Below are 24,056 nucleotides of genomic sequence, written 5' to 3'. Positions count from 1 at the left end.
TTTTTTCATACTTTTGGGTGTCTTGCACGGATTAATTTTATTTCCATTATTTCTTATGGGGAAAATTAATTCGCATAGCGAACATTTCGCATAACGACCAGCCCTCTTGCACGGATTAAGTTCGCTATGCGGGGGTCCACTGTATATTTATAGATGGGGTTGTAAAAGAAGTAAATGCTAGGGTGTTCGGGAGAGGGGTGGGATTAAATTATGGGGAATCAAATTCAAAATGGGAATTGACACAGTTACTTTTTGCTGATGATACTGTGCTTATGGGAGATTCTAAAGAAGAATAGCAAAGGTTAGTGGATGAGTTTGAGAATGTGTGTAAAGGTAGAAAGTTGAAAGTGAACATAGAAAAGAGTAAGGTGATGAGGGTATCAAATGATTTAGATAAAGAAAAATTGGATATCAAATTGGGGAGGAGGAGTATGGAAGAAGTGAATGTTTTCAGATACTTGGGAGTTGATGTGTCGGCGGATGGATTTATGAAGGATGAGGTTAACCATAGAATTGATGAGGGAAAAAAGGTGAGTGGTGCGTTGAGGTATATGTGGAGTCAAAAAACGTTATCTATGGAGACAAAGAAGGGAATGTATGAAAGTATAGTAGTACCAACACTCTTATATGGATGTGAAGCTTGGGTGGTAAATGCAGCAGCGAGGAGACGGTTGGAGGCAGTGGAGATGTCCTGTCTAAGGGCAATGTGTGGTGTAAATATTATGCAGAAAATTCGGAGTGTGGAAATTAGGAGAAGGTGTGGAGTTAATAAAAGCATTAGTCAGAGGGCAGAAGAGGGGTTGTTGAGGTGGTTTGGTCATTTAGAGAGAATGGATCAAAATAGAATGACATGGAAAGCATATAAATCTATAGGGGAAGGAAAGAGGGGTAGGGGTTGTCCTCGAAAGGGTTGGAAAGAGGGGGTAAAGGAGGTTTTGTGGGCGAGGGGCTTGGACTTCCAGCAAGCGTGCATGAGCGTGTTAGATAGGAGTGAATGGAGACGAATGATACTTGGGACCTGACGATCTGTTGGAGTGTGAGCAGGGTAATATTTAGTGAAGGGATTCAGGGAAACCGGTTATTTTCATATAGTCGGACTTGAGTCCTGGAAATGGGAAGTACAATGCCTGCACTTTAAAGGAGGGGTTTGGGATATTGGCAGTTTGGAGGGATATGTTGTGTATCTTTATACGTATATGCTTCTAAACTGTTGTATTCTGAGCACCTCTGCAAAAGCAGTGATAATGTGTGAGTGTGGTGAAAGTGTTGAATGATGATGAAAGTATTTTCTTTTGGGGGATTTTCTTTCTTTTTTGGGGTCACCCTGCCTCAGTGGGAGACGACCGACTTGTTGAAAAAAAAAAAAAAAATATTCAGATTTAGTAATTTCAGCATCTCCCGTATTTTCCTCAGGAATATTCAGCATGCCACCCATGATAGCAGAACCAGCTGCCCTCGAGAAGTCACAACCTCAGTTGACTCCAGTCAGTGGCAGTTACAGCAAGACTAGCAATGAAGAGCCAGAGTCAGCCGAGCAGAGAGTGGTGATTCTAAAAGCACGGGTGGCTGAGCTAGAGAAAAGAGTGACTGAACTAGAGGGAGAACTGGCTGCTAAAGTAGAAACTACCTCTATATTGGAGGGTGATATCGCCAACTTAAGAAAAGAGGTACTGCAATACCACTTGTATGTGCTTAGTCATTATATTGTTTCCTGCTCTATGACTTGGTTCCTTAAACCTGTAGTACTTCTTAATTTCCAGTTCTTTGTTTCTGTGTAGAATTTGCCACTTGTAGCTGTGTCATAGGTGACTAAAATGCCAAGAGTGAAAAGCTGATTTAACCCCTTTAATTTTAATTAAGGAGAAAAAGATAGAACCAAAAGAACTAGCCTCAAAAGATATTTTGACTTCTGGCTGTGTAGGTGTATGTGGATATGTAGAAAAGAATCGATTATAGTAGTCATGCACGTTTGAATGTACATGGATATAAAGATAAGAGTTACTGTAGATCCAGCTGGGAAAGGGGTCAAGGTTACATCTATAGGAGTTCTCCGAGTTTGGGTGTTCCTACTTCACTCTTCACTCAATGGATTTTCATGTACTCTTGTAACTGTTCCTTCTCCATCTCCATCCTGTCATGATCTAGGTAGACACAACTGTAACACTGAGAGGTCTTCAAGTGTGCTTTCTATCATAGTATCCTGTCCCAAGCTATATGAGACTAAAGGGTAATTTGATGGGGCATTGTTTACTGTGGGAGAACATCTTGATCCTCTTGAAAATTTGCCATCTGCCCTAGCACTTACTCCCCTCCTGTGTACTCCATCATTGATATACTCTCCCACTCCCATCTACTACCTGGGCCACCTTCAGCCTCCTGGATTCCGTGGATAAAATCAGTAACCTCCCTCTTCCTTCCAGATTTCTTTGATTTTACCATTTCCTTTGCTGTTTCTCTTATCACCTTTTTTAGCCTCCTCATCTTCAGAGAGCATCACTGTTAGTGTTTCTTTCACTGTTCTCTCCAAACCCCTGGGCTTCCTCTCCTTCCTTCACTCTTTCTGACCCTACTAACTTCCATCTCATTTCTTTCATGATCTCCTTCAGATCTCTTACTTCCACTTCCAGTTTTAGGGCTCTGTCTTCTGCTTAATTAGCCCTATTTACCTTTTCTGCAAATTCTTCTCTGGCTTTCTTATGTACTGCCACTATACCATTTCTTCCAGCTTTAGGACCCTTTCCTTTGCCACAGTTGCCCTATTTATCTGTGATTTTTATACCTTGCTTCACTGCATATTGCTAGTTTCTCTCAGAATGGAACTGAACTCTTAAATTCCTCTCTCAGTTGGGCATTTAGGCCATCCATTATTGTTCCCAAATAGTGTCAGCTGCTTCCTTCGCTTCCCTCCTCTCCCCTAGGGTGTGAGGTGTGCTGAGGAGAAAGATTCTGTGTGGTGTTATCTGATCATAAGGAATTTTGAGCCTTAACAGAATGATTGTGTTAGGAGACAAATGTAAGTGTTTAGAGATACTCATGGAAAGCATAGTAGGGCTGGAGAAAGCTATGATTTATTGAGTGATTGTGAATGTTTCCTTTAGGTCATCCTGCATTGGTGGGAAAGGATAAAAAAAAAGTTTTGTAGGATAATAGCAAATGCTTTTTATCAAACTTTTTGTTGTTGTCAGGATGAATATGCATTTTACTGTTTTCATTTAAAAATAAAATATGTAATCTGATTAAATATCCTTTAGCTCCTTTATTTGGTATACTACAGTAGTTTTGTATTTGTTTCCAATTTTTAACACATTTGTCGTTTTCCACCAAGGCAGGGTGACCTAAAAAAGAAGAAACACCTTCATCATCACTCACTCCATTACTGTCTTGCCAGAGGCATGCCAATAGTTGTTTGATGAATATTAGTACTTTGTATATTGTATATATGTCATTCAGTGAATGACTTTTTTTCTTCCAGAATAAATCATTAGGGGTTGCCTTATTTTGCATTGATTGATTCTTGTTTGCAATAGCTTTACTTATATACATCTAATGTTTTTAAGCTACAATTTGATGTCTTGATTTCAGTTGGAAGACAAGGTAGAAAAAATAGCAGACCTGGAGGTGGAAGTGACAGAAAAGGACTTGAAAATTGATGATGTGATGCAGGAACTAGAAACACGAAACATTGAGATCCAAGCCAAGGATGACCAGATCCAAAGTCTCTACCAGGATCTAAACAGAGTAAGTCCCTTAATTAACCCTTTCAGGGTCGGCAGGCCCTCTCCTAAACTTGTTCTCAGGGTTGGAAATTTTTTGAAAAACAAAATAATTATTTTTTCTTACGAAATGATAGAGAATCTTTTCCCGATCATAATGGCACCAAAAGTACAAAATTTGATGGAAAACTTACAGAATTACGCTCTTGCGAAGTTAGCGGTCTCAACGATGTTTACGCATCGGCGATTCTGCCCACTTTGAGCCCTATTTTCAGTCAATTCCAACGTACTAGTCGACAGATATCATACCTATTTCGCTAGAACTTCATTTTTTCTATCGAATGAGTACAAGAAACTACCCATTTACCGATTTCAACTATCCAATAAAGTGGTCAGAAATTGGCAATTTTGCCAATTTCACACAAATTTCAAAAGATGCCAATTTCCAAATAGGGTCCAGAATAAACACAACAGACATTCCTGGCACTAAATTAACATTTCCTCTGTTCATTACTCACGTCCCCAGGCCTCTGTTACATTTCTTTTTGCTTTCCACTTTGAATTTTTATTCTCACAAAAAATAGAAGATTTATGTTATGCAGACTACTGCAATAGTGTAGAAATGGTGTAGAAATGGTATAAATAATATCAGCGCACTTGTGAAAGAATATTAGACTCGCCAGTTGATGTGTATTGGACGCATGGCATGATTTGTTTACCTTTGAACTTTGGCAAAAATCGAACATTTCTACTACTTTGAGCTCAATTCCAAGGTACTTTTCATTGTGAAGCCAATCAAAATCATCTTAATTTCCATAATATGTCTTCCATTCTATAAAATGAGACCAGGAAAATTAGAATACAACCATAAATAGCATACAAAAATACACTGCAAAGTCGCTGTTTTAAACCAAAAACAGTCGGATTTTTTTTTCTCATTATGCACCATGTGCTGCAGGATTTTTTTTATACTGCACGCTGACCACATAGACCCATTCTTTCATATGTAGCCCTACCAGCTTTCTCTCGCTAGATTTGAAGGCGCTAGAATTTATGCATACTAGTAGGGCACCAACACCGGCGTGCAAGCCGTACTATTATGGCACCAACCCTGAAAGGGTTAATATCGTCACACTGTTTGCCTGTCCTACTACACTGAACTGGTAATAGGCAACATAGTTCAGGAGTAAATTGATATTTTGTTCACAAAACAGATAATACTCATTCTCACTCTTTCTCTTTTCTTTTCTCTTTTTTCTCTCTCTCCTATATCCTTTCTACCATCCATGTCTGGCCCACCATCCACACTTTTCCCTCCACCAACCACTCCTTTGTCACTTCTCAACACCAACACCCTCCTCTTTCTCCACCACATACCTTCCTCTTTCTCCACAACCCACACCTTTCTCCCTGTCCCCACCATCCACACCTTTCTCCCTCTCCCCACCACCCACACTCCCCTCTCTTCACCTCTGTCTAGACCCACCAACTCCACCACTTGCACTACTACTACTACACCTACCACCCCACTTCAGTGACAGTGGACTTCTTTGGCAACATTTTTATTGTTAAGTAAAAGGACACAAATGCAACTAATGTGACATTTTATTTTGGCAACATTTTGCTCTTCAGGAGCCACAATAAAATGTCACATTAGTTGCATTTGTGTCCTTTTACTTAACATATTGTCGGTAATTCTACCAATATTAATACAACATTTTTATTGTTCCTAAAAGTCCATAGTCCTTAATGGTGCTCAAGAAAGGAAGTATCTGAAGAAAAAGGCAACCAAAATATTGATACATATGATATATTAAATAGATACTTTTTACCCTCTTAATTTTAGTATAAATATCTGCATATATCTAATGTTAATTTATCGTCCTGTAGGTTGAGCCAGAAATAGAAGTCAAGGTACAGGAAATTGTGGAACGTGACCGAATCATTGAGGAAAAAATAGAACAGATAGAACAACAGAACAAAATTCTGGTAGAAATTCAAATTACATTAGATGAGAAACAGAAACAAATTGCTGATATGGAACACAAGATTACAGAGTCCAGTGAAAAGATAAAGAAACTCACGGAGAAGCTTGATAAGTCCTGTAAAGTTATTCAAGTAAGTATATTATTATTATTACTTCTATTTTTTTATACCTCATTGGCCACTGCCTTCCAAGGTATTATTAATTTTTCATAGAGCAGTGCTAAGCTATGGAGTATGGAGACACAATTTGAAGTTACTTGTTTAAACGAGACATGGGGATACTGAAATGTTATGAGGGTTCTTTGATGGAGTGACGGTAGCAAGGGAAACAACTGTAGACTCCTTCTTTCAACAAACCGGCTGTATCCCACCGATGCAGGGTGGACCAAAAGCTTCTCCTTTTAAATTTAGTAATATATACAGAAAGGGTTACTAGCCCCTTGCTCCTGGCATACACAGCTTACGGTGGAAGAATTCTGTTCCACTTCCCCATGGAGAACTGTAGACTTACAAGGCGTTGTATTGGTATTCGTAGAGGAGCCCAGCCTATCGTGTCTGCCCACTTGCTATGCCTGGTCGAGTCTGAGGCAGAGGCCTGTAAAGGACGGCCTATATGCAAGGGGTAGGTCACATGACTAAGGCTTGGCCAGGAAGCCTGCTTATTAATGTTACTAGGAGGTTTTGTGGGCAAGGGGCTTGGACTTCCAGCAAGCGTGCGTGAGCGTGTTAGATAGGAGTGAATGGAGACGAATGGTACTTGGGACCTGACGATCTGTTGGAGTGTGAGCAGGGTAATATTTAGTGAAGGGATTCAGGGAAACCGGTTATTTTCATATAGTCGGACTTGAGTCCTGGAAATGGGAAGTACAATGCCTGCACTTTAAAGGAGGGGTTTGGGATATTGGCAGTTTGGAGGGATATGTTGTGTATCTTTATATGTGTATGCTTCTAAACTGTTGTATTCTGAGCACCTCTGCAAAAACAGTGATAATGTGTGAGTGTGGTGAAAGTGTTGAATGATGATGAAAGTATTTTCTTTTTTGGGTCACCCTGCCTCGGTGGGAGATGGCCGACTTGTTGAAAAAAAAAAAAAAGGAAATAGTATATATATGTATAATACTTTTTTTCTTCTTTTAACAAACCGGCCATATCCCACCAAGGCAGGGTAGCCCAAAAAGAAAAACAAAAGTTTCTCTTTTTAAATTTAGTAATTTATAGAGGAGAAGGGGTTACTAGCCCCTTGCTCCCGGCATTTTAGTCGCCTCTTACAACACGCATGGCTTACAGAGGAAGAATTCTGTTCCACTTCCCCATGGAGGATGTTGATAGGAAAACATTTTTCAACGCAGAGTAATCTTCTTTCAACACACCGGCCGTATCCCACCGAGGCGGGGTGGCCCAAAAGGAAAAACAAAAGTTTCTCCTTTTACATTTAGTAATATATACAGGAGAAGGGGTTACTAGCTCCTTGCTCCCGGCATTTTAGCAGCCTCTTACAATGCATGGCTTACAGAGGAAGAATTCTGTTCCACTTCCCCATGGAGGTAAGAGGAAGTAAACAAGAACAAGAACTAGAAAGAAAATAGAAGAAAACCCAGAGGGGTGTGTGTATATATATATATATGCTTGTACATGTATGTGTAGTGTGACCTAAGTGTAAGTAGTAGCAGCAAGATTTACCTGAAATCTTGCATATGTATGAGACAGAAAAAAAAAGACGCCAGCAATCCTACCATCGTGTAAAACAATATAGGCTTTCGTTTTACACTCGCTTGGCAGGACGGTAGTACCTCCCTGAGTGGTTGCTGTCTACCAACCTACTACCTAGGAACACACACTAATACCGTAGTCAAATAATCCGAACAGTGATGTTGGACGTAGACTCCATAGGAGGTGCTAAGAAGAAAATTGACTAACATGCCAAATGTCACTTATTGTGAAAATTGCTTACAAACCTTTGCAACATAAAGAAACCCAACAAATTCACAAAGTGTCACCTTTGAGAAGGTTACCCTCAAACATTTGCACCATCACCTTGGTAACCAACCATACAATTTTGATTAAACTGGTCTTATTTTAAAGACTGATGAACATTTTTGTATAGAAATGCAGATTTCATTCACTAAACACATTTCACTTACTGGTGAGTTTGTTGGTTTTCCTAGGTCCTCATCTATGGGGTTAAAAAAAATAGGTGTGACAACTGAAAGTAAAAAGGGAGGACCAAAAGCTAGAGCTGACCTTGCTGTCATTGTAAAGTAATGCATTGCTCCTGCTTCAGTGACTAGCAAGCAGGGGTAGAAAGAATATAATATCCTGTTTGAGTGTGAAGGGTGGGGAAGGATGAGCTTGCAGCACATGGGCCTGCTTTTAACTTTTGACTTATGTAAAATAGCCTTGTTATATCTATTTATGAAGTTTGTATGGCAGTCTGCTTCCACTGTGTTATGTTCAATTCATTTCATCATCACTTTTATACTGAACAAGTATCGGTGGATATCTTGGAGGCTCAATGGAGTGAGTAACTGCAAATTACTACAACCCATTTTAATTGACTGAACCTTATTAAAGAGCCTACCCTTCTATTACCTGAAGTATATTTTGTAATAAAATCCTATTATGCTCTTTTTCAGAAATAGGAGACTTAGTTCTTGCATTATTTCTTCATGGGTCAATGCACTACTTGGAATGTTCTTAAATTTAACTTTGTATTTCACTAGGAGAGTCCCATTACGTGATGCATGCTCAAGAATGGCTTTACGTATCAAGTATATTATTATTCTTACATTAAAAAAGAAGACAGATGCTAAACCCATATGGGTCATATTGTCGAAAATTACGTGTGTATTTTGGTAGTGGGAATGAATGATACTCTTCGGAAGGCTGCTAAGTTACTATATTTGGGTTCTTGGTACACAGGCAGTGTGTTTAAGTTGTCCAAGCCCAAAGAGCCATGCCTGGGAGAGAGGACTGAGTAGACCTTGTTGACTGATTTAGGTCGACTGCCAGAGTGAGACAGGCTGAGCTGGGTTGGCCTATAGGTGGCAGCACCAGCATAGCACGAAATATGAACCCAGCTGCGCATACATCGCTCGGCCACTTACCCATGGTCGTCCTCGACCATGATTGACTAAAAAAAAAAAAAACTCAATCTCTCTCAGGAACAAGGCACAGAATGAAAACATATATATACAGCCTCTTCTCACTTAACAACGGAGTTCCGTTCCTAAGACCACGTCGTTTAAAGAATTTGTCGCTGGGTGAGGAGCATACTGTAATGGTAGTGAGCTTGTGTCAACCATCTTTGATATTGTTTTAATGTTACCTTTGTACCATTTATAACATTTCTTATGCATTCTTAAATATTTATACAGTAGTGTACTATATATTGAAATAAACAGAATAGAGGAAATCAGCTCTAATATACATACTAATATTTACGTATAAATACTGATCAGAGAGCCCGTCGCAAGTCCAAGGCGTCGGTGAACGAGCACGTCTCTAAATGAGGAGAGGCTGTATGTACATGTGGACATGGACAAAAAAAAACTTCGTACAGGGAGGGGAGAAAAAAAAGCGGGGGGTGGGGGGGGGTGCTAAATATCATGGTCCAAGGCAGTGAGCCTCAGCAGGCGTCACTGCGTTTTGACAAATACTGCACCACAGAAGACATTGCTATGGCTGAGCTGTGTTGTAACAAGGTACTGTCTCTGGAACAGTGAAGCAGTCATCATGGAGTAGTCACTGCAGGATTCACTCATCCTGATGCACAACCTGCTGGTGCCCTTAAGTGAGGTGTCATCAGTACTTGACAACTGGGCAGGACTACTTCTGGCAGCAACTCAGGAGGACATTTCTCGACTGGTACTGTCACTGGCTGTCACTTCCGACGAGTGAAGTGAGTCATAGCAGAAACAACTCAGGCAAGAGTGGTAGCAGCATTTACCATAACTGGAGTGAGCGGGCTAGCAGTCAAAGTAACATTATCCCTGTGCAGGGTGCTCACCGAAGCTGTGACATGAGTCAGACAGTCACCTGCTGACAGGGCTACTGCGGCATGATGATGTCATCCTCTTGACAGTTGGAGTCATAGCAGAGGTTGATTTAAGCATCCTCAGACTGGTTTTCTACACATAACTGCACTCTGACGGTCAGGAGGTGGCGTGAAAAGTCTCAACAGGGAGTCATAGTAGGTACGACTCAGGCATGGTGTCTACGAGCAGCGAGCATAAGAGCTTTCTGTACATGAGGGCTCAGACACTCATAACCTGATGCCTGGATTGACTAAAATCAGCTGTCAGTCACAATGTATGACATGTAACACAAGGGTGTTACCAATAGTCTGGGTTCAGACCACACTGGTCTACACATACATGTGGACTCAGACCACACATTGGGACACATGGAAAACTGCACACACCCACACTGCACGTGCAGTTACAACATGGCTTGCACTAGCAAAAGATGCTTTTCTGTGCAAAAATCAACACTAAAACATTTACGAACATTGAAAAAACTAGTAAGGAGCACTGACTGAGAGGAATTAACATGTGACATATCTTTCAGTCCTCTCGACACTGCAACAAATTGTTCACTGTGAAACTGTAACACTGTCGATGTAACTTCATGTGGTGATGTTAGGCGTGATGTCGTGGGGTGACATTAGGGCAGATGTCACGGGTGGTGTCGGGCAGACGTCCTGGTTGATGTCGCGAGGTGACATCCTGGAGTGATGTCGGGGCAACAGTAACGTCAGGGCAAACGTCATGAGGTGGCATTGGGCAGACATCGTGAGGTGACGTCGGGCAGACGTCCTGGGTGACGTCGGGCAGACATCCTTTGGTGATGTTGTGGGGTGATGTCATGAGGTTACATCAGGCAATGATGTCAGGCAGCAGACAACAACATGTGGCTTTCAACACCTGCCTTGTTAACCCATGTGGCTTGCTTCACGTGGCCTTATCCACACGTGGCTTTGAGTGACCTTGGGCACTCGGATACACAGCTCTGGCGAGAATTCACACTGCATTCAGAGAAAAACAGCAGAGAAGGTGTGAGATAGGTGTGGGCGAAGCGGGGACTCCACCACTCCTCCCTCCCGTACTCACAAACACATGGAGAAACAACACACTGGATGCAGAGCACCACACAACTCGCCTCTGACTTGCTGAAATAGCCTTGCTGAGCTGAACAACAATGACAGCAGAAACACAGGTAACTCTGAACACATGACTGAAGAACATCGTGGGATGCTGTGAAGACCAGGTGATGCCACGAAGATTTCTCAAGGAAAATTCAGCAAATTTCGGCCTGGATCCTGCTGATCCTGTGTCTGAATGATGAAACTTGCAGACACGACTTCAGGACAACTCATAGAGAGATGACTGCTTCTTGTATGGGGCGATGAAGTGGAGACAACATCTTCATGCTTCTTCCTTCCTCTCTCGTTGATTGATTTGGGTGCTTTGTCCAAGCGGGGTCAATAATAAAGCTTTGGAGGCAATGTGTAGTTTTATTGGGGCTCTTGGTACACAGGCAGTGTATTTAAATTGCACAGGCCTGAAGGGCCATGCCCAGGAGGGACGGAGTAGACCTTGCTATCACCTGCCAGAGTAAGACAGGGTAAGTGTGGTGCAGGCTGAACTGGGTAGGTCTATAGGTGGCAGCACACCAGCATGGCGCAGAATATGAACCCAGATGGGCATACAGTGTGCCGAAGGTGGGACTTTTGGAGAAGAGGACTATTGAAGTCAGTACATCTGCATATCAGATAATGAGTGTTTCTAAAGTGTCTATCTAACTTTTTAATGGCATGCTGAAACTTGAGCTTAGCATGTGCTCGTAATCCTGTGTGTTTGTGTGTCATGGGACAGGTATGGAATGCAGTAATGATTATTTCTAGGCCTTTATTTTTAAAGGTGTAAGCTTTTACGGTAGACCATTATATTGCACGGAAGTTACGTTCCTGAAAACGCCGTGTAAGGTAAAACCGTGTTAGATAAACTGAAGAACGTATGGGAAAAATAGGATTATGTTCCAGGGAGCCCCCGAAAAGTCAAACAACTTTTTTTTTAAACCAACAGATCCACCAACAACCATCCACCTCAGCTCTACTGGGCTGAGGTGGCTGGTTGTTGGCAGAAGTGGATGGTAGAGGTTCTGGTACTAAAGTTAATGGTTGTATTGGAGTGTGCATAAATTCTGTAATGGATTTCTGGGCTCTTTTACTGCAGTACATTATAAAGCTGTTGGTAAGGCATCATCAGCTGATCTAGACCCCGTTTCAAAGCACTGCATATAGATTTGTTAGGGTCCTCTTCAGTGAAAGTCTGCTAGTTTAGCAGCAACATGGAACTGCTCACGTAACTGCTGCAGTGTTAACTCTTTTTCTTCAGGTTCTTCTTCATCTTCTGTTATGTGGCTCCCTTGTATCTGTGCATTGAGCTCTGCCAACATTTCCTTTGAACTCCTGTCTTCATCATCATCATCTAAGAGCTCATTCACATCTTCATTCATATCTTCAAAACCATCACCTGGTAATCTCCTTGACAGCTGAAAAATTTCCTGAACCTGACTCTCAAGCAAGGAAAGACCAGTGAAAGAATTAACCACAGAATGCCATAATTTTCCCCAGCCATGATTGCTTGGCAGATACAAGATATAGCAATTAAAAGATCTAAACTCAATATCCCATTGACTCAGTGGGTTAACCCCACAGCCAGGCAGAGGCCTGAGTTGGGGAAGTATCACGCAGGTGACGCTCCAAGTATTTTCCCCTCCGTAAACCAAACCGTGTTAAGCTAATTTTACAAAGTGTTGTATAAAATTGTGCAGCAATTTTTCAATAGTGCAATAACCAAAACGTGCCAAATAAAACCGTGTAATACAATAGTCTACTGTATATTCCTTAGAAGAAACTCTGTCTTCATTTCCCTTGCCCCATCTTCTAGCATCATAATTTACTTTGTATTATAGTAATACTAAATTATCTTTTTCAGACATTTGCAGAAGAAGCTCAAGCTCGTGATAAGGAAATTGTATCGCTGAAGAAAGACATAAAACGTAAAGAGAAAAAAATTAGAGATCTTGTGGCAGAACTCAAAGAGGCTCTTGACATGCTAAATAAGGCAAAATGGGAAGCAGAGACAAGTGGTGGTGAAGATGGAGTAAAGGAAATGGCAGAAGAGGAGAATGAGGTAAGCAGCTTTGCATATGCTGAGAATGTGCCACTTGATAGCAAAGGGTCTAATGCATGGAGGATGGAAGACAATGCCAGTAGGCACCCAGCAAGAAAAACTGGATTCCATGAGCAGTCACAGCAGCCTACTTACAGCACAGTAGAGTTTATCCAGAAAGTTAATAACAACCGTTATTTTTTTAGTTCTCCATCAGATCCTATTCCAATATATGTATCTCCACCTCAGTCGCCTGCTACTTTACACCATAATGTTAGATATCAACTTTTGCATCCCAAAAATGATTTGTCATGAGCATGTTTGCTGAGTTGCTTTCTTGAGCTTATTTTCTTTAATAGCTGAATTTTTTAAATACATAGGCACTTTTTTTCAAATGGTAGTTTTTAATTGAACTGTTAGGAAAAACAATCAGTGTTTTGTTTTTTGTTATATGTTAGTGTTCCTTCATTTTTTGCCAGAATAAAAAATTTTACAGTTAATAATTCTTTTTTTTTAAGCCTTGCATGATTGCAATTTCAGTGAAAATGTTAAAGAGGAAGACAGTCATGTGCCTTTCATCTGCTTGCTTGAAATGCTAATTTGGAACTAATTTTTACAGAAATTAACATTATCAGGTAAGCAAATTTTAAAGAACATTTCTTTGCCGACATATTCAAAGAACTCTTGACTTGTATCACAATATTAAATTTGTATTTTTTCTGCAGCGGCTGTGGGCAGAATTGGAGTCTCGCAAGAATGAGGTACTAGCATTGCGTGCAGAACACAAACACTCCCTGTCTGAGGCTGAGGAACGTGTGCATCATCTTCAAAAACAATTAGAGGAAAAAATAAAAGCCCTTGAAAGTCAGCAAGACAAACACAATAAGGAGACTGAGGAACGGGAGGCACGTCTACGTGACCAGACTCAGCAGGTGGTACAACTTGAGAGTGAACTTCAGGCACTTCGTGGTGATATGTCAAGTAGGGAGGGACAATTGCGCACTAATCAGGGACTTGTCCAAGGCTTAGAAGATGAGTTAGCTGTAGCCAAAGATCAGCTGAAGGAGAAAAAGGCAGAACTGGAAGCTCTTCAGGAAGAGCTGAAAAAGAAAAATAATGATATGCAGGATTTGGTGAATCATGAATTATGGGAAAGGAATAGGGAAATAGAACGTCTTCAGGAAAAGCTTAGTGCCTTAACATCAGATCGCCGTAATCAAATTGAGTGCTTGAAAGACGAGTTAGAAACCAAGAACAACGAACTGAGGAGAATGAAAGCCAGATTAAACTGTGAAACGACTGGAAATATTGACAGTAACCAAGCAGCTTTATGCCCTAAATCTAATGGCAGTCAGTCAGCAGTAACTCCTACAACAACGGACCAACCCAAGAATGCTGCCCATCTGACAGTTGTTACAGGATCTGGAGGTGATGTAGTTACTGTAAACCGTCCATTACATCTAACATTCACTGATGATAACTCTGCTTCTGTGCAAATGCTCTATCAAGAAATGAGCAAAGTAAGAGGTGAGGCACAAGCTCTACGCTTGGAAAGAGGCATCTTAAATGACAAACTTTCAAGTTTACAGAAATTGTATGATCAAGTTTGCCGAACAAATAATGCACCACGTACTAATGAGCACATTGAGTCCCATAAAGAGCAACTCGAGGAAAGCAGAGAGGAAAATTTGGTAAAGGACCGGAAGCATGTAGAAATAGTCAGTGATTTTCATTCTCAGGTACAAGTTCTGCGCACTGAACTTCACAATGCAAAGAAAAAAATTAACCGGCAGTTAACAGAAGTTAGTGTTCGCAAATACCAGGAAGCTCTGAAAAGACACAAGCAAGAAATTGCCTCTCTACGAAAGCGGTTAGCAGATTCGCATAATGCATGTGATCTACTCAGAACTCGATTAGAGGAGCTAGCAGACTTCTTAGAACGCATTCTAGAAATGGAGGAGAAAGGTCTTATTAACTTGAGTCAGATGTCTCCAAAGCAGTTGGCCTTATTACAGAAAACACTCAATGAATCTCGTGCTCTTTCTCGATCATTGTCGCAATCACTAATGATCGGTATGGACTTCACTGATCATGGTGATGATACACATCTCTCTAGCTCAGTTAGTTCAGTATCTTCTTGGAGCCTACAAAGAGATGATAGTTTTTCTGAAACACTAGATTATTTAGGAGCTAGCAGTCATGAAGCCTTAGCTAGTCTTCCTGATGAGACTTTGTTACAGCCAGAGGATTCCCATGATTCAGCTGTTCAAGCACTTGCTGCACAGTTCAACACTCAAATTGACCAAAAAGCACGAGAAATTGATGCCATTGCTGAGAATGTGTCAGAGCTTAGCGAAAAGCTAGCAGAGAGAACACAGCAGGTAGAGATACAAGCAGGAATAATTGGTGAACTACGAGGGCAAGTGAGTCACCTTCAGGATGAAATACGATGTAGAGACCTTCAGCTTCTTACACTTCAGGCTGATCAAACTAAAGACAGCCAATGTGCTCTCCACAGTTCTTGGCAGAGTAGTATAAACCCTTTAGCAGCATCCTCTCAGAGCACTGTGCATGCTGTATCCCCTCAGACTACATTGCTAACCCATAATTCTAGCAGTCAAGAAAGTATTCACAAGTCCCTAAGTAATTGTTCTGACTCGTTGCCTCCACCCCCTCTGCACCTTCTTCAGGATAGCGAGTGTGAAATCACACCTGATATCCGGGAGTTGGAGATTTGTCATGCATCAGATCGTAGCAGCCTGAGTGCAGTCAAGAGTGCATATTCTACTGATGCAGCTATCAAAGCATATAGTGGACACCTAGGTTACTTTCAGCAGCATGTGACACCTGGTAAACAAAATTTGGATGAAGGACTGAAACCACTGGGAGAAAAGCCCAGCGTGTCAGTTAGCTGTGTAATACCTGAACAGCCTTGGGTACCAGTTTCTCCATCTGAGAGTGAGGCATGGAGTGAGCCTGATAGAAATGTATCTTTAGCAAGAATTGGACTTGATGCTTGTACACTTGTGGGTGCAACAGATAGAGCTTTATCAAGATCTCGTCAACAGAGAGCATCTGCTGCCATTACCTCAGAATCTGATTGTGAGGCTGCACATGAAGACACTGCTACATGCACTGCTAGCAATGCACCTACACCAGGAAAAGTCTCCAAACGACGCTCTGATGTTGCAGAACTTAGACGGGTATCTACAAAATTGCGTGCCATAGAGCAACTGAATGACACTCTTCGTGCAGAATTGAACATATATCAGACATTAAGTCAACAAATAACTCATCAACAGCATGACCAACAACAGAGGCCTAAGACTAGTGATAAAAGTGTTGAAACACACAAAGGAGAGACAGCAGATGCCTCGGTAGGTGCTGAAGAGGGACCTACATTACCACTACCTCCACTAACATTTGTTGTCCCTGCACCTCTCTTAGATGAAATTTGTGCACTGCGTCTGAAGCTAGAAGAGGCAATTGCTAATAATGACCACCTTCGAGATCAACTGGAAGCAGCATTAACAGCACATCCTCAAGATGAAGCTCGATTTCATCATCTTACTGCTGCTTTACAGGTAAATATTTTAGTTGACAATAGCCAGTTTTCAAAAATTGTGAAATTTTATTATTTAGTCTATCAAAAATATGAAATTAAATTGGTATTACAAAAATTTTTTAATAGTTTATTACACAGAAAAGCCAATAATTATGAAAGACACAATTCAAGTGGACTTTTAAGAGTATAGTTAATAATAAAATTGCCCTATCTTTTCAGACTGCTCAGGAAGAAATGCGTGATGCAAGAGATAGATTGCAGGGGTCGCAGGAATCGGTTCGTGAGCAACAAGAAAAATATAACAAAATACAGCTGAAACTCCAAGATTGTGAGAGCCGTTTAACTCAGTGTTATTCTGAACTAGAAGCCTCACAAACAGAAGCATCAGCTGTTCAAGCTGATTTGTGTAATGCTCATAAGCTCATGCAAACGAAAGACTTGCTCGTGCAAGAACGTGATGCTCAGCTAGCAGAGAGAGAGCAAATCATAAAAGATATGAGTGACCAAATTTCTCAACTTAAAAAAGATGCTGCCAAAATACCAGATCAGGATAAACATGTGCAGAAATTACAGTTAGAACTACAAAAGCAAGAATCACGTCTACTCCAAGTCAATAAAGAGCGGTTGTCTCTTGTTGGAGAGCGTGCTTGCCTACAGGCACAGCTGGCCTCTGCCTCTACCCAGGCTCGTTTGCTTCAGGATGGAAACCATGAAGTAGAAGGTGTGGGTGAAGAGTGTATTTCTTTACTTCAGCAGCTTGATGTAGAGCGTGCTACAGTTTCAACCCTACAGCAGGAGCGACAACAGCTGCTATCGGACAAGGAACATCTTGAAAAGGAAATGCAGATACTGAAAGAAGAAGCAGCAAGCTTGCAAACAAAAATTGACCATCTGATGTCTCATCAGGCTTATGTTGCAGAACAAGCTGCAGTAGAGAACAAGGATATGGCAGAGTTACGTAATGAATACACTCTACTGCAGTGTAACAATAGTGAGTTGAGGTCAAAGGCTCAGAATCTTGAAGTAGAATTGAGAGAGTTAACAGAAAAGCAGAAAACAACAGAAGATGCACAGCTTTACTTAAGTGAAGAAAAAAGACTTGTAAAGCAACTAACTGCACAACTAGATTCTGAACGTTGTCTCACCGCAAACCTCCAGTTACAGTTGAAGGCCCTTCGAAGAAGTACATCACCAGCCACGTCCCAAGGTGATGAGTGTAAGTGCATAACCAGTGTATTTTAATTACAATTTTTATGTGATATAATGAAATGGGGTGACATGCTTTCTGCCAAACCCTAGGTACCTTTTCCTTTCCCACTGCATGCATATAATGAACAAATACACCAACCACTCAAACTATATCCCCACCTAATTTTAACATTTCTGTCTTGTTGTTAGGTAAGACACATATGCAACAGTTAGGTATCTTTATTTCAAAACTTTTTGCCTACACAGTAGGCTTCTTCAGTCGAGTACTGAAAAGTTGATAGACGCAGAAGAGACTTGAAGACGATGTAATCAGTTTATCACCCTTGAAGTATTGTTTCAGACTATGGAACAATACTCTTCTCCAGACTGAGGGACTTACCACCTCAAAACTTCAAGGGTGATGGACTGATTACATCGTCTTCAAGTCTCTTCTGCTTCTATCAACTTTTCTGTACTCGACTGAAGAAGCCTACTGTGTAGGCAAAACGTTTCGATACCTAACTGTTGCATATGTGTCTTATCTAACAACCTGTCGGTATTATGTACCATTTTAATGTTCAACATTTCTGTCTTGATCCCATGTATCCCAGTTAGTTTACCCCTTTTCATTCTACTCGCTGTCTTATGCACTTACCCATTATTCACACCTGGCTCTTCCTTACTCCTACAGACTGTTGCACATCCCTGCCCAGTACATAAAATCACTGCCTCTCTGTCTTCTTCAACATTTAACAACTCCTTAACATAGTCCCTCCATCTTTCCAATACCTCCACCTTCCCACTTAATGTCTCCCCACTTGTTAAACTGCTAAATTCATTTGTTGCCTAGATTTTTCTCAACTCTTTAATATCTTATTCTCAGCAAAATTTGTTGATGAAACTCTATCCTACTCTCCTGGTGGCTTCTCTCTTACACTCCTCACCACTTTTTTTAATCTCTCTTACTCTCCATGTACTGTATTATGCCCTCTGTATATCACTTCTACATTGTAAAAAGCTCTCATATGCTAACTTTTTCTTCTTTACCACCCTCATTACCTCATCATTCCACCACTCATTCCTTATCATATCCACACCTGCTATCCTATATCCATAAACAAATGATGCACTCTGACGCTACATCCTTTAGTCTAATCTACCTCCTTACTTCGACCTTCTCCTTATTACCTGTACTCTCTAGCCCACCTTTCTCCCAATAGGTTCTTATATCATACCCAGACTATCTCCTTTAATATATTAAAGTTTACTTCACTTTTGCACACTGATGACATTCTCCTTGTACCCCATCTTCTCTTTCTTTCTTTCTTTCAACACACCGGCCGTATCCCACCGAGGCAGGGTGGCCCAAAAGGAAAAACGAAAGTTTCTCCTTTTACATTTAGTAATATATACAGGAGAAGAGGTTACTAGCCCCTTGCTCCCGGCATTTTAGTCGCCTCTTACAACACGCATGGCTTACGGAGGAAGAATTCTGTTCCACTTCCCCATGGAGATAAGAGGAAATAAACAAGAATAAGAACTAGAAAGAAAATAGAAGAAAACCCAGAGGGGTGTGTATATATGTGCTTGTACATGTATGTGTAGTGTGACCTAAGTGTAAGTAGAAGTAGCAAGACGTACCTGAAATCTTGCATGTTCATGAGACAGAAAAAAGGACACCAGCAATCCTACCATCATGTAAAACAATTACAGGCTTTCGTTTTACACTCACTTGGCAGGACGGTAGTACCTCCCTGGGCGGTTGCTGTCTACCAACCTACTACCTATACCCCATCTTCTCACTGTCACTAAATAGTGAGCTGATATATCTGTTGACCCTCAAAAAAATATAAACATTCAGAAGTCTACCCCGTCAAACTTTTATCTACAAATACATAGTCCAACTACTGTAATTGCTCCCCATATCTTGTATACTTATTTCTCCTTTTTTTTTCCTTAAATATTTATTGCCCATTACAAAACTCCTTTTTACATAATTGGAGACCCCATTATCATTTACCCCTGGCACTCCAAACTTACCTACTGTGTTATCCACATCAGTTTCTCCTGCTGTATCATTCTGGTCTCCCACAACCATTATTTTTTCACTTGGTTCAAAGCTCCCCAAGTATTTGCACCTCCTAAAATCTCTTTCTACACACCTTTTCTCCTTATTCTAATCCACGTAATTCTTAAATTTAAACACCTATACCCCTCTTCTTCCTTAGTTCTCTCAGATACACCCACTTAACCCCATTTACTTCTTATTGAAATTGTCCTCCTCCCCTTTCCTTGCAGCTTATTTTCATTCAGAATTTTATTCGTATCTGTAATAAACCAACACAGATTCAAACAACCAAACTTTTTGGTTTTAGTAATTTATATAGAAGAGAGTTACTTGCTTCCAGCATTTTAGTTACCTTGTACAACATACATTGCTTATGGAGGAAGCACTCTACCCTACTTCCCCATGGAGATTAACAGAAATATGTACCGCCAAGACAAGAACTACAAAGAAATAAGTAGTTAAGTTAGACGAGTGCATATACACATACTCGTGTATGTGCACAGTTGCATGCATCGTATGAACTGAGTGTAAGTAGTAGTAGCAAAATGTACTGTACTTGTCATCTTATGAGACAAAGAAAAGACATGAGAAATACTACCAGGGTGTGCAACAATTACAGGTTTCTGTCACACACTCATTTGGCAGGACTGTAGTACCTTCCTGGGTGGTTGCTACTTACCAACGTATTAACCCTTAAATGGTCCAAACGTATATATACGTTTTTTCAACATCTGAAAGTATGTAAAAAATGTAGATCTTTTTTTTTAGTTTTACATGTGAAAACGTGTAAAAAAAACTTTTATCTACATTTATATATATATATATATATATATATATATATATATTGGCAGTTTGGAGGGATATGTTGTGTATCTATATACATATATGCTTCTAAACTGTTGTATTCTGAGCACCTCTGCAAAAGCAGTGATAATGTGTGAGTGTGGTGAAAGTGTTGAATGATGATGAAAGTATTTTCTTTTTGGGGATTTTCTTTCTTTTTTTTGGGTCACCCTGCCTCGGTGGGAGACGGCTGACTTGTTGAAAAAAAAAAAAAAATATATGTATATATATATATATGTATATATATATATATATATATATATATAAATATATTTATATATATATATATATATATATATATATATATATATATATATATATATATATATATATATTTTTTTTTTTTTTTTTTTTTTTCAACAAGTCAGCCGTCTCCCACCGAGGCAGGGTGACCCAAAAAAAATAAAGAAAATCCCCAAAAAGAAAATACTTTCATCATCATTCAACACTTTCACCACACTCACACATTATCACTGCTTTTGCAGAGGTGCTCAGAATACAACAGTTCAGAAGCATATATGTATAGAGATACACAACATATCCCTCCAAACTGCCAATATATATATATATATATATATATATATATATATATATATATATATATATATATATATATATATATATATATATATATATATATATATATATATATTTATTTATTTATTTATTTATTTATTTATTTATTTGAAGGTAGTAGGTTGGTAGACAGCAACCACCCAGGGAGGTACTACCGTCCTGCCAAGTGAGTGTAAAATGAAAGCCTGTAATTGTTTTACATGATGGTAGGATTGCTGGTGTCTTTTGTCTGTCTCATAAATATGCAAGATTACAGGCATGTCTTGCTACTTCTACTTACACTTAGGTCACACTACACATACATGTACACGTTTATTTATACACACTCATCTGAGTTTTCTTTGATTTTATCTTAATAGTTCTTGGTCTTATTACTTTTCCTTTTATATCCATGGGGAAGTGGAATAAGAATCTTTCCTCCGTAAGCCATGCATGTTGTAAAAGTCAACTAAAATGCCGGGAACAATGGGCTAGTAACCCCTTTTCCTGTAAAGATTACTAAAAAGAATAAGAAGAAGAAAATTGTCAAAGTGGGAAGTCTGAATGTGCGTGGATGTTGTGCAATTGATAAGAAAGAGATGATTGTGGATGTTATGAATGAGAAGAAACTGGATGTCCTGGCTTTAAGTGAAACAAAACTGAAGGGGGTGGGAGAGTTTCAATGGAGAAGAATAAATGGGATTAGGTCAGGGGTTTCAAATAGAGTTAGAGCTAAAGAAGGAGTAGCAATAATGTTGAAGGATAAGCTATGGCAGGAAAAGAGGGACTATAAATGTATAAATTCAAGGATTATGTGGAGTAAAATAAAGATTGGATGTGAAAAGTGGGTTATAGTAAGCGTGTATGCACCTGGAGAAGAGAGAAGTGTAGAGGAGAGAGAGAGATTCTGGGAAATGTTGAGTGAATGCGTGGGGAGTTTTGAATCAAGTGTGAGAGTAATGGTGGTTGGGGATTTCAATGCTAAAGTGGGTAAAAATGTTATAGAGGGAGTAGTAGGTAAATTTGGGATGCCAGGGGTAAATGTAAATGGGGAACCTTTAATTGAGCTATGTATAGAAAGAAATTTGGTAATAAGTAATACATATTTTATGAAAAAGAAGATAAATAAATATACAAGTTATGATGTAGCACGTAATGAAAGTAGTTTGTTAGATTATGTATTGGTGGATAAAAGGTTGATGGGTAGGCTCCAGGATGTACATTTTTATAGAGGGGCAACTGATATATCGGATCATTATTTAGTTGTAGCTACAGTTAGAGTAAGAGGTAGATGGGAAAAGAGGAAGGTGGCAACAAGTAAGAGGGAGGTGAAAGTGTATAAACTAAGGGAGGAGGAAGTTCGGGCGAGATATAAGCGACTATTGGCAGAAAAGTGGGCTAGTGCAAAGATGAGTAGTGGGGGGGTTGAAGAGGGTTGGAATAGTTTTAAAAATGCAGTATTAGAATGTGGGGCAGAAGTTTGTGGTTATAGGAGGGTGGGGGCAGGAGGAAAGAGGAGTGATTGGTGGAATGATGAAGTAAAGGGTGTGATAAAAGAGAAAAAGGTAGCTTACGAGAGGTTTTTACAAAGCAGAACTGTTATAAGAAGAGCAGAGTATATGGAGAGTAAAAGAAAGGTGAAGAGAGTGGTGAGAGAGTGCAAAAGGAGAGCAGATGAAAGAGTGGGAGAGGCACTGTCAAGAAATTTTAATGAAAATAAGAAAAAATTTTGGAGTGAGTTAAACAAGTTAAGAAAGCCTAGGGAAAGTATGGATTTGTCAGTTAAAAACAGAGTAGGGGAGTTAGTAGATGGGGAGAGGGAGGTATTAGGTAGATGGCGAGAATATTTTCAGGAACTTTTAAATGTTAAGGAAGAAAGGGAGGCGGTAATTTCATGCACTGGCCAGGGAGGTATACCATCTTTTAGGAGTGAAGAAGAGCAGAATGTAAGTGTGGTGGAGGTACGTGAGGCATTACATAGAATGAAAGGGGGTAAAGCAGCTGGAACTGATGGGATCATGACAGAAATGTTAAAAGCAGGGGGGGATATAGTGTCGGAGTGGTTGGTACTTTTGTTTAATAAATGTATGAAAGAGGGGAAGGTACCTAGGGATTGGCAGAGAGCATGTATAGTCCCTTTATATAAAGGGAAAGGGGACAAAAGAGATTGTAAAAATTATAGAGGAATAAGTTTACTGAGTATACCAGGAAAAGTATACGGTAGGGTTATAATTGAAAGAATTAGAGGTAAGACAGAATGTAGGATTGTGGATGAGCAGGGAGGCTTCAGAGTGGGTAGGGGATGTGTAGATCAAGTGTTTACATTGAAGCATATATGTGAACAGTATTTAGATAAAGGTAGGGAAGTTTTTATTGCATTTATGGATTTAGAAAAGGCATATGATAGAGTGGATAGAGGAGCAATGTGGCAGATGTTGCAAGTATATGGAATAGGTGGTAAGTTACTAAATGCTGTAAAGAGCTTTTATGAGGATAGTGAGGCTCAGGTTAGGGTGTGTAGAAGAGACGGAGAATACTTCCCGGTAAAAGTAGGTCATAGACAGGGATGTGTAATGTCACCATGGTTGTTTAATATATTTATAGATGGGGTTGTAAAAGAAGTAAATGCTAGGGTGTTTGGGAGAGGGGTGGGATTAAATTATGGGGAATCAAATTCAAAATGGGAATTGACACAGTTACTTTTTGCTGATGATACTGTGCTTATGGGAGATTCTAAAGAAAAATTACAAAGGTTAGTGGATGAGTTTGAGAATGTGTGTAAAGGTAGAAAATTGAAAGTGAACATAGAAAAGAGTAAGGTGATGAGGGTATCAAATGATTTAGATAAAGAAAAATTGGATATCAAATTGGGGAGGAGGAGTATGGAAGAAGTGAATGTTTTCAGATACTTGGGAGTTGACGTGTCGGCGGATGGATTTATGAAGGATGAGGTTAATCATAGA

The 24,056-nt window shown here is 39.9% G+C and overlaps 2 protein-coding genes across 5 annotated transcripts in view; one reads left to right on the top strand and one right to left on the bottom strand.

Annotated features, from left to right (window-relative positions):
• LOC128686480 (cytochrome P450 302a1, mitochondrial-like) overlaps positions 1-24,056 on the bottom strand; it is a 64,908-nt gene that overhangs the window by 5,670 nt on the left and 35,182 nt on the right. The window lies entirely within an intron of this gene.
• The window catches only part of LOC128690893 (putative leucine-rich repeat-containing protein DDB_G0290503), a 145,606-nt gene that overhangs the window by 109,224 nt on the left and 12,326 nt on the right, over positions 1-24,056 (top strand). For all 4 annotated transcript variants that reach the window (XM_070087450.1, XM_070087289.1, XM_070087355.1 and 1 more), the window contains exons 6-11: positions 1,414-1,667; positions 3,583-3,738; positions 5,604-5,831; positions 12,698-12,895; positions 13,600-16,458; positions 16,659-17,655. In XM_070087450.1, coding sequence (XP_069943551.1) covers positions 1,414-1,667; positions 3,583-3,738; positions 5,604-5,831; positions 12,698-12,895; positions 13,600-16,458; positions 16,659-17,655 — 4,692 coding nt within the window. The remainder of the gene's footprint in view (positions 1-1,413; positions 1,668-3,582; positions 3,739-5,603; positions 5,832-12,697; positions 12,896-13,599; positions 16,459-16,658; positions 17,656-24,056) is intronic.

This window comes from Cherax quadricarinatus, chromosome 1 (assembly GCF_038502225.1).
Source record: "Cherax quadricarinatus isolate ZL_2023a chromosome 1, ASM3850222v1, whole genome shotgun sequence".
Taxonomy (NCBI): domain Eukaryota; kingdom Metazoa; phylum Arthropoda; class Malacostraca; order Decapoda; family Parastacidae; genus Cherax; species Cherax quadricarinatus.
The sequence above is the reverse complement of the archived record's forward strand: the minus strand, read 5'-3'. Positions and strand labels throughout refer to the sequence as shown.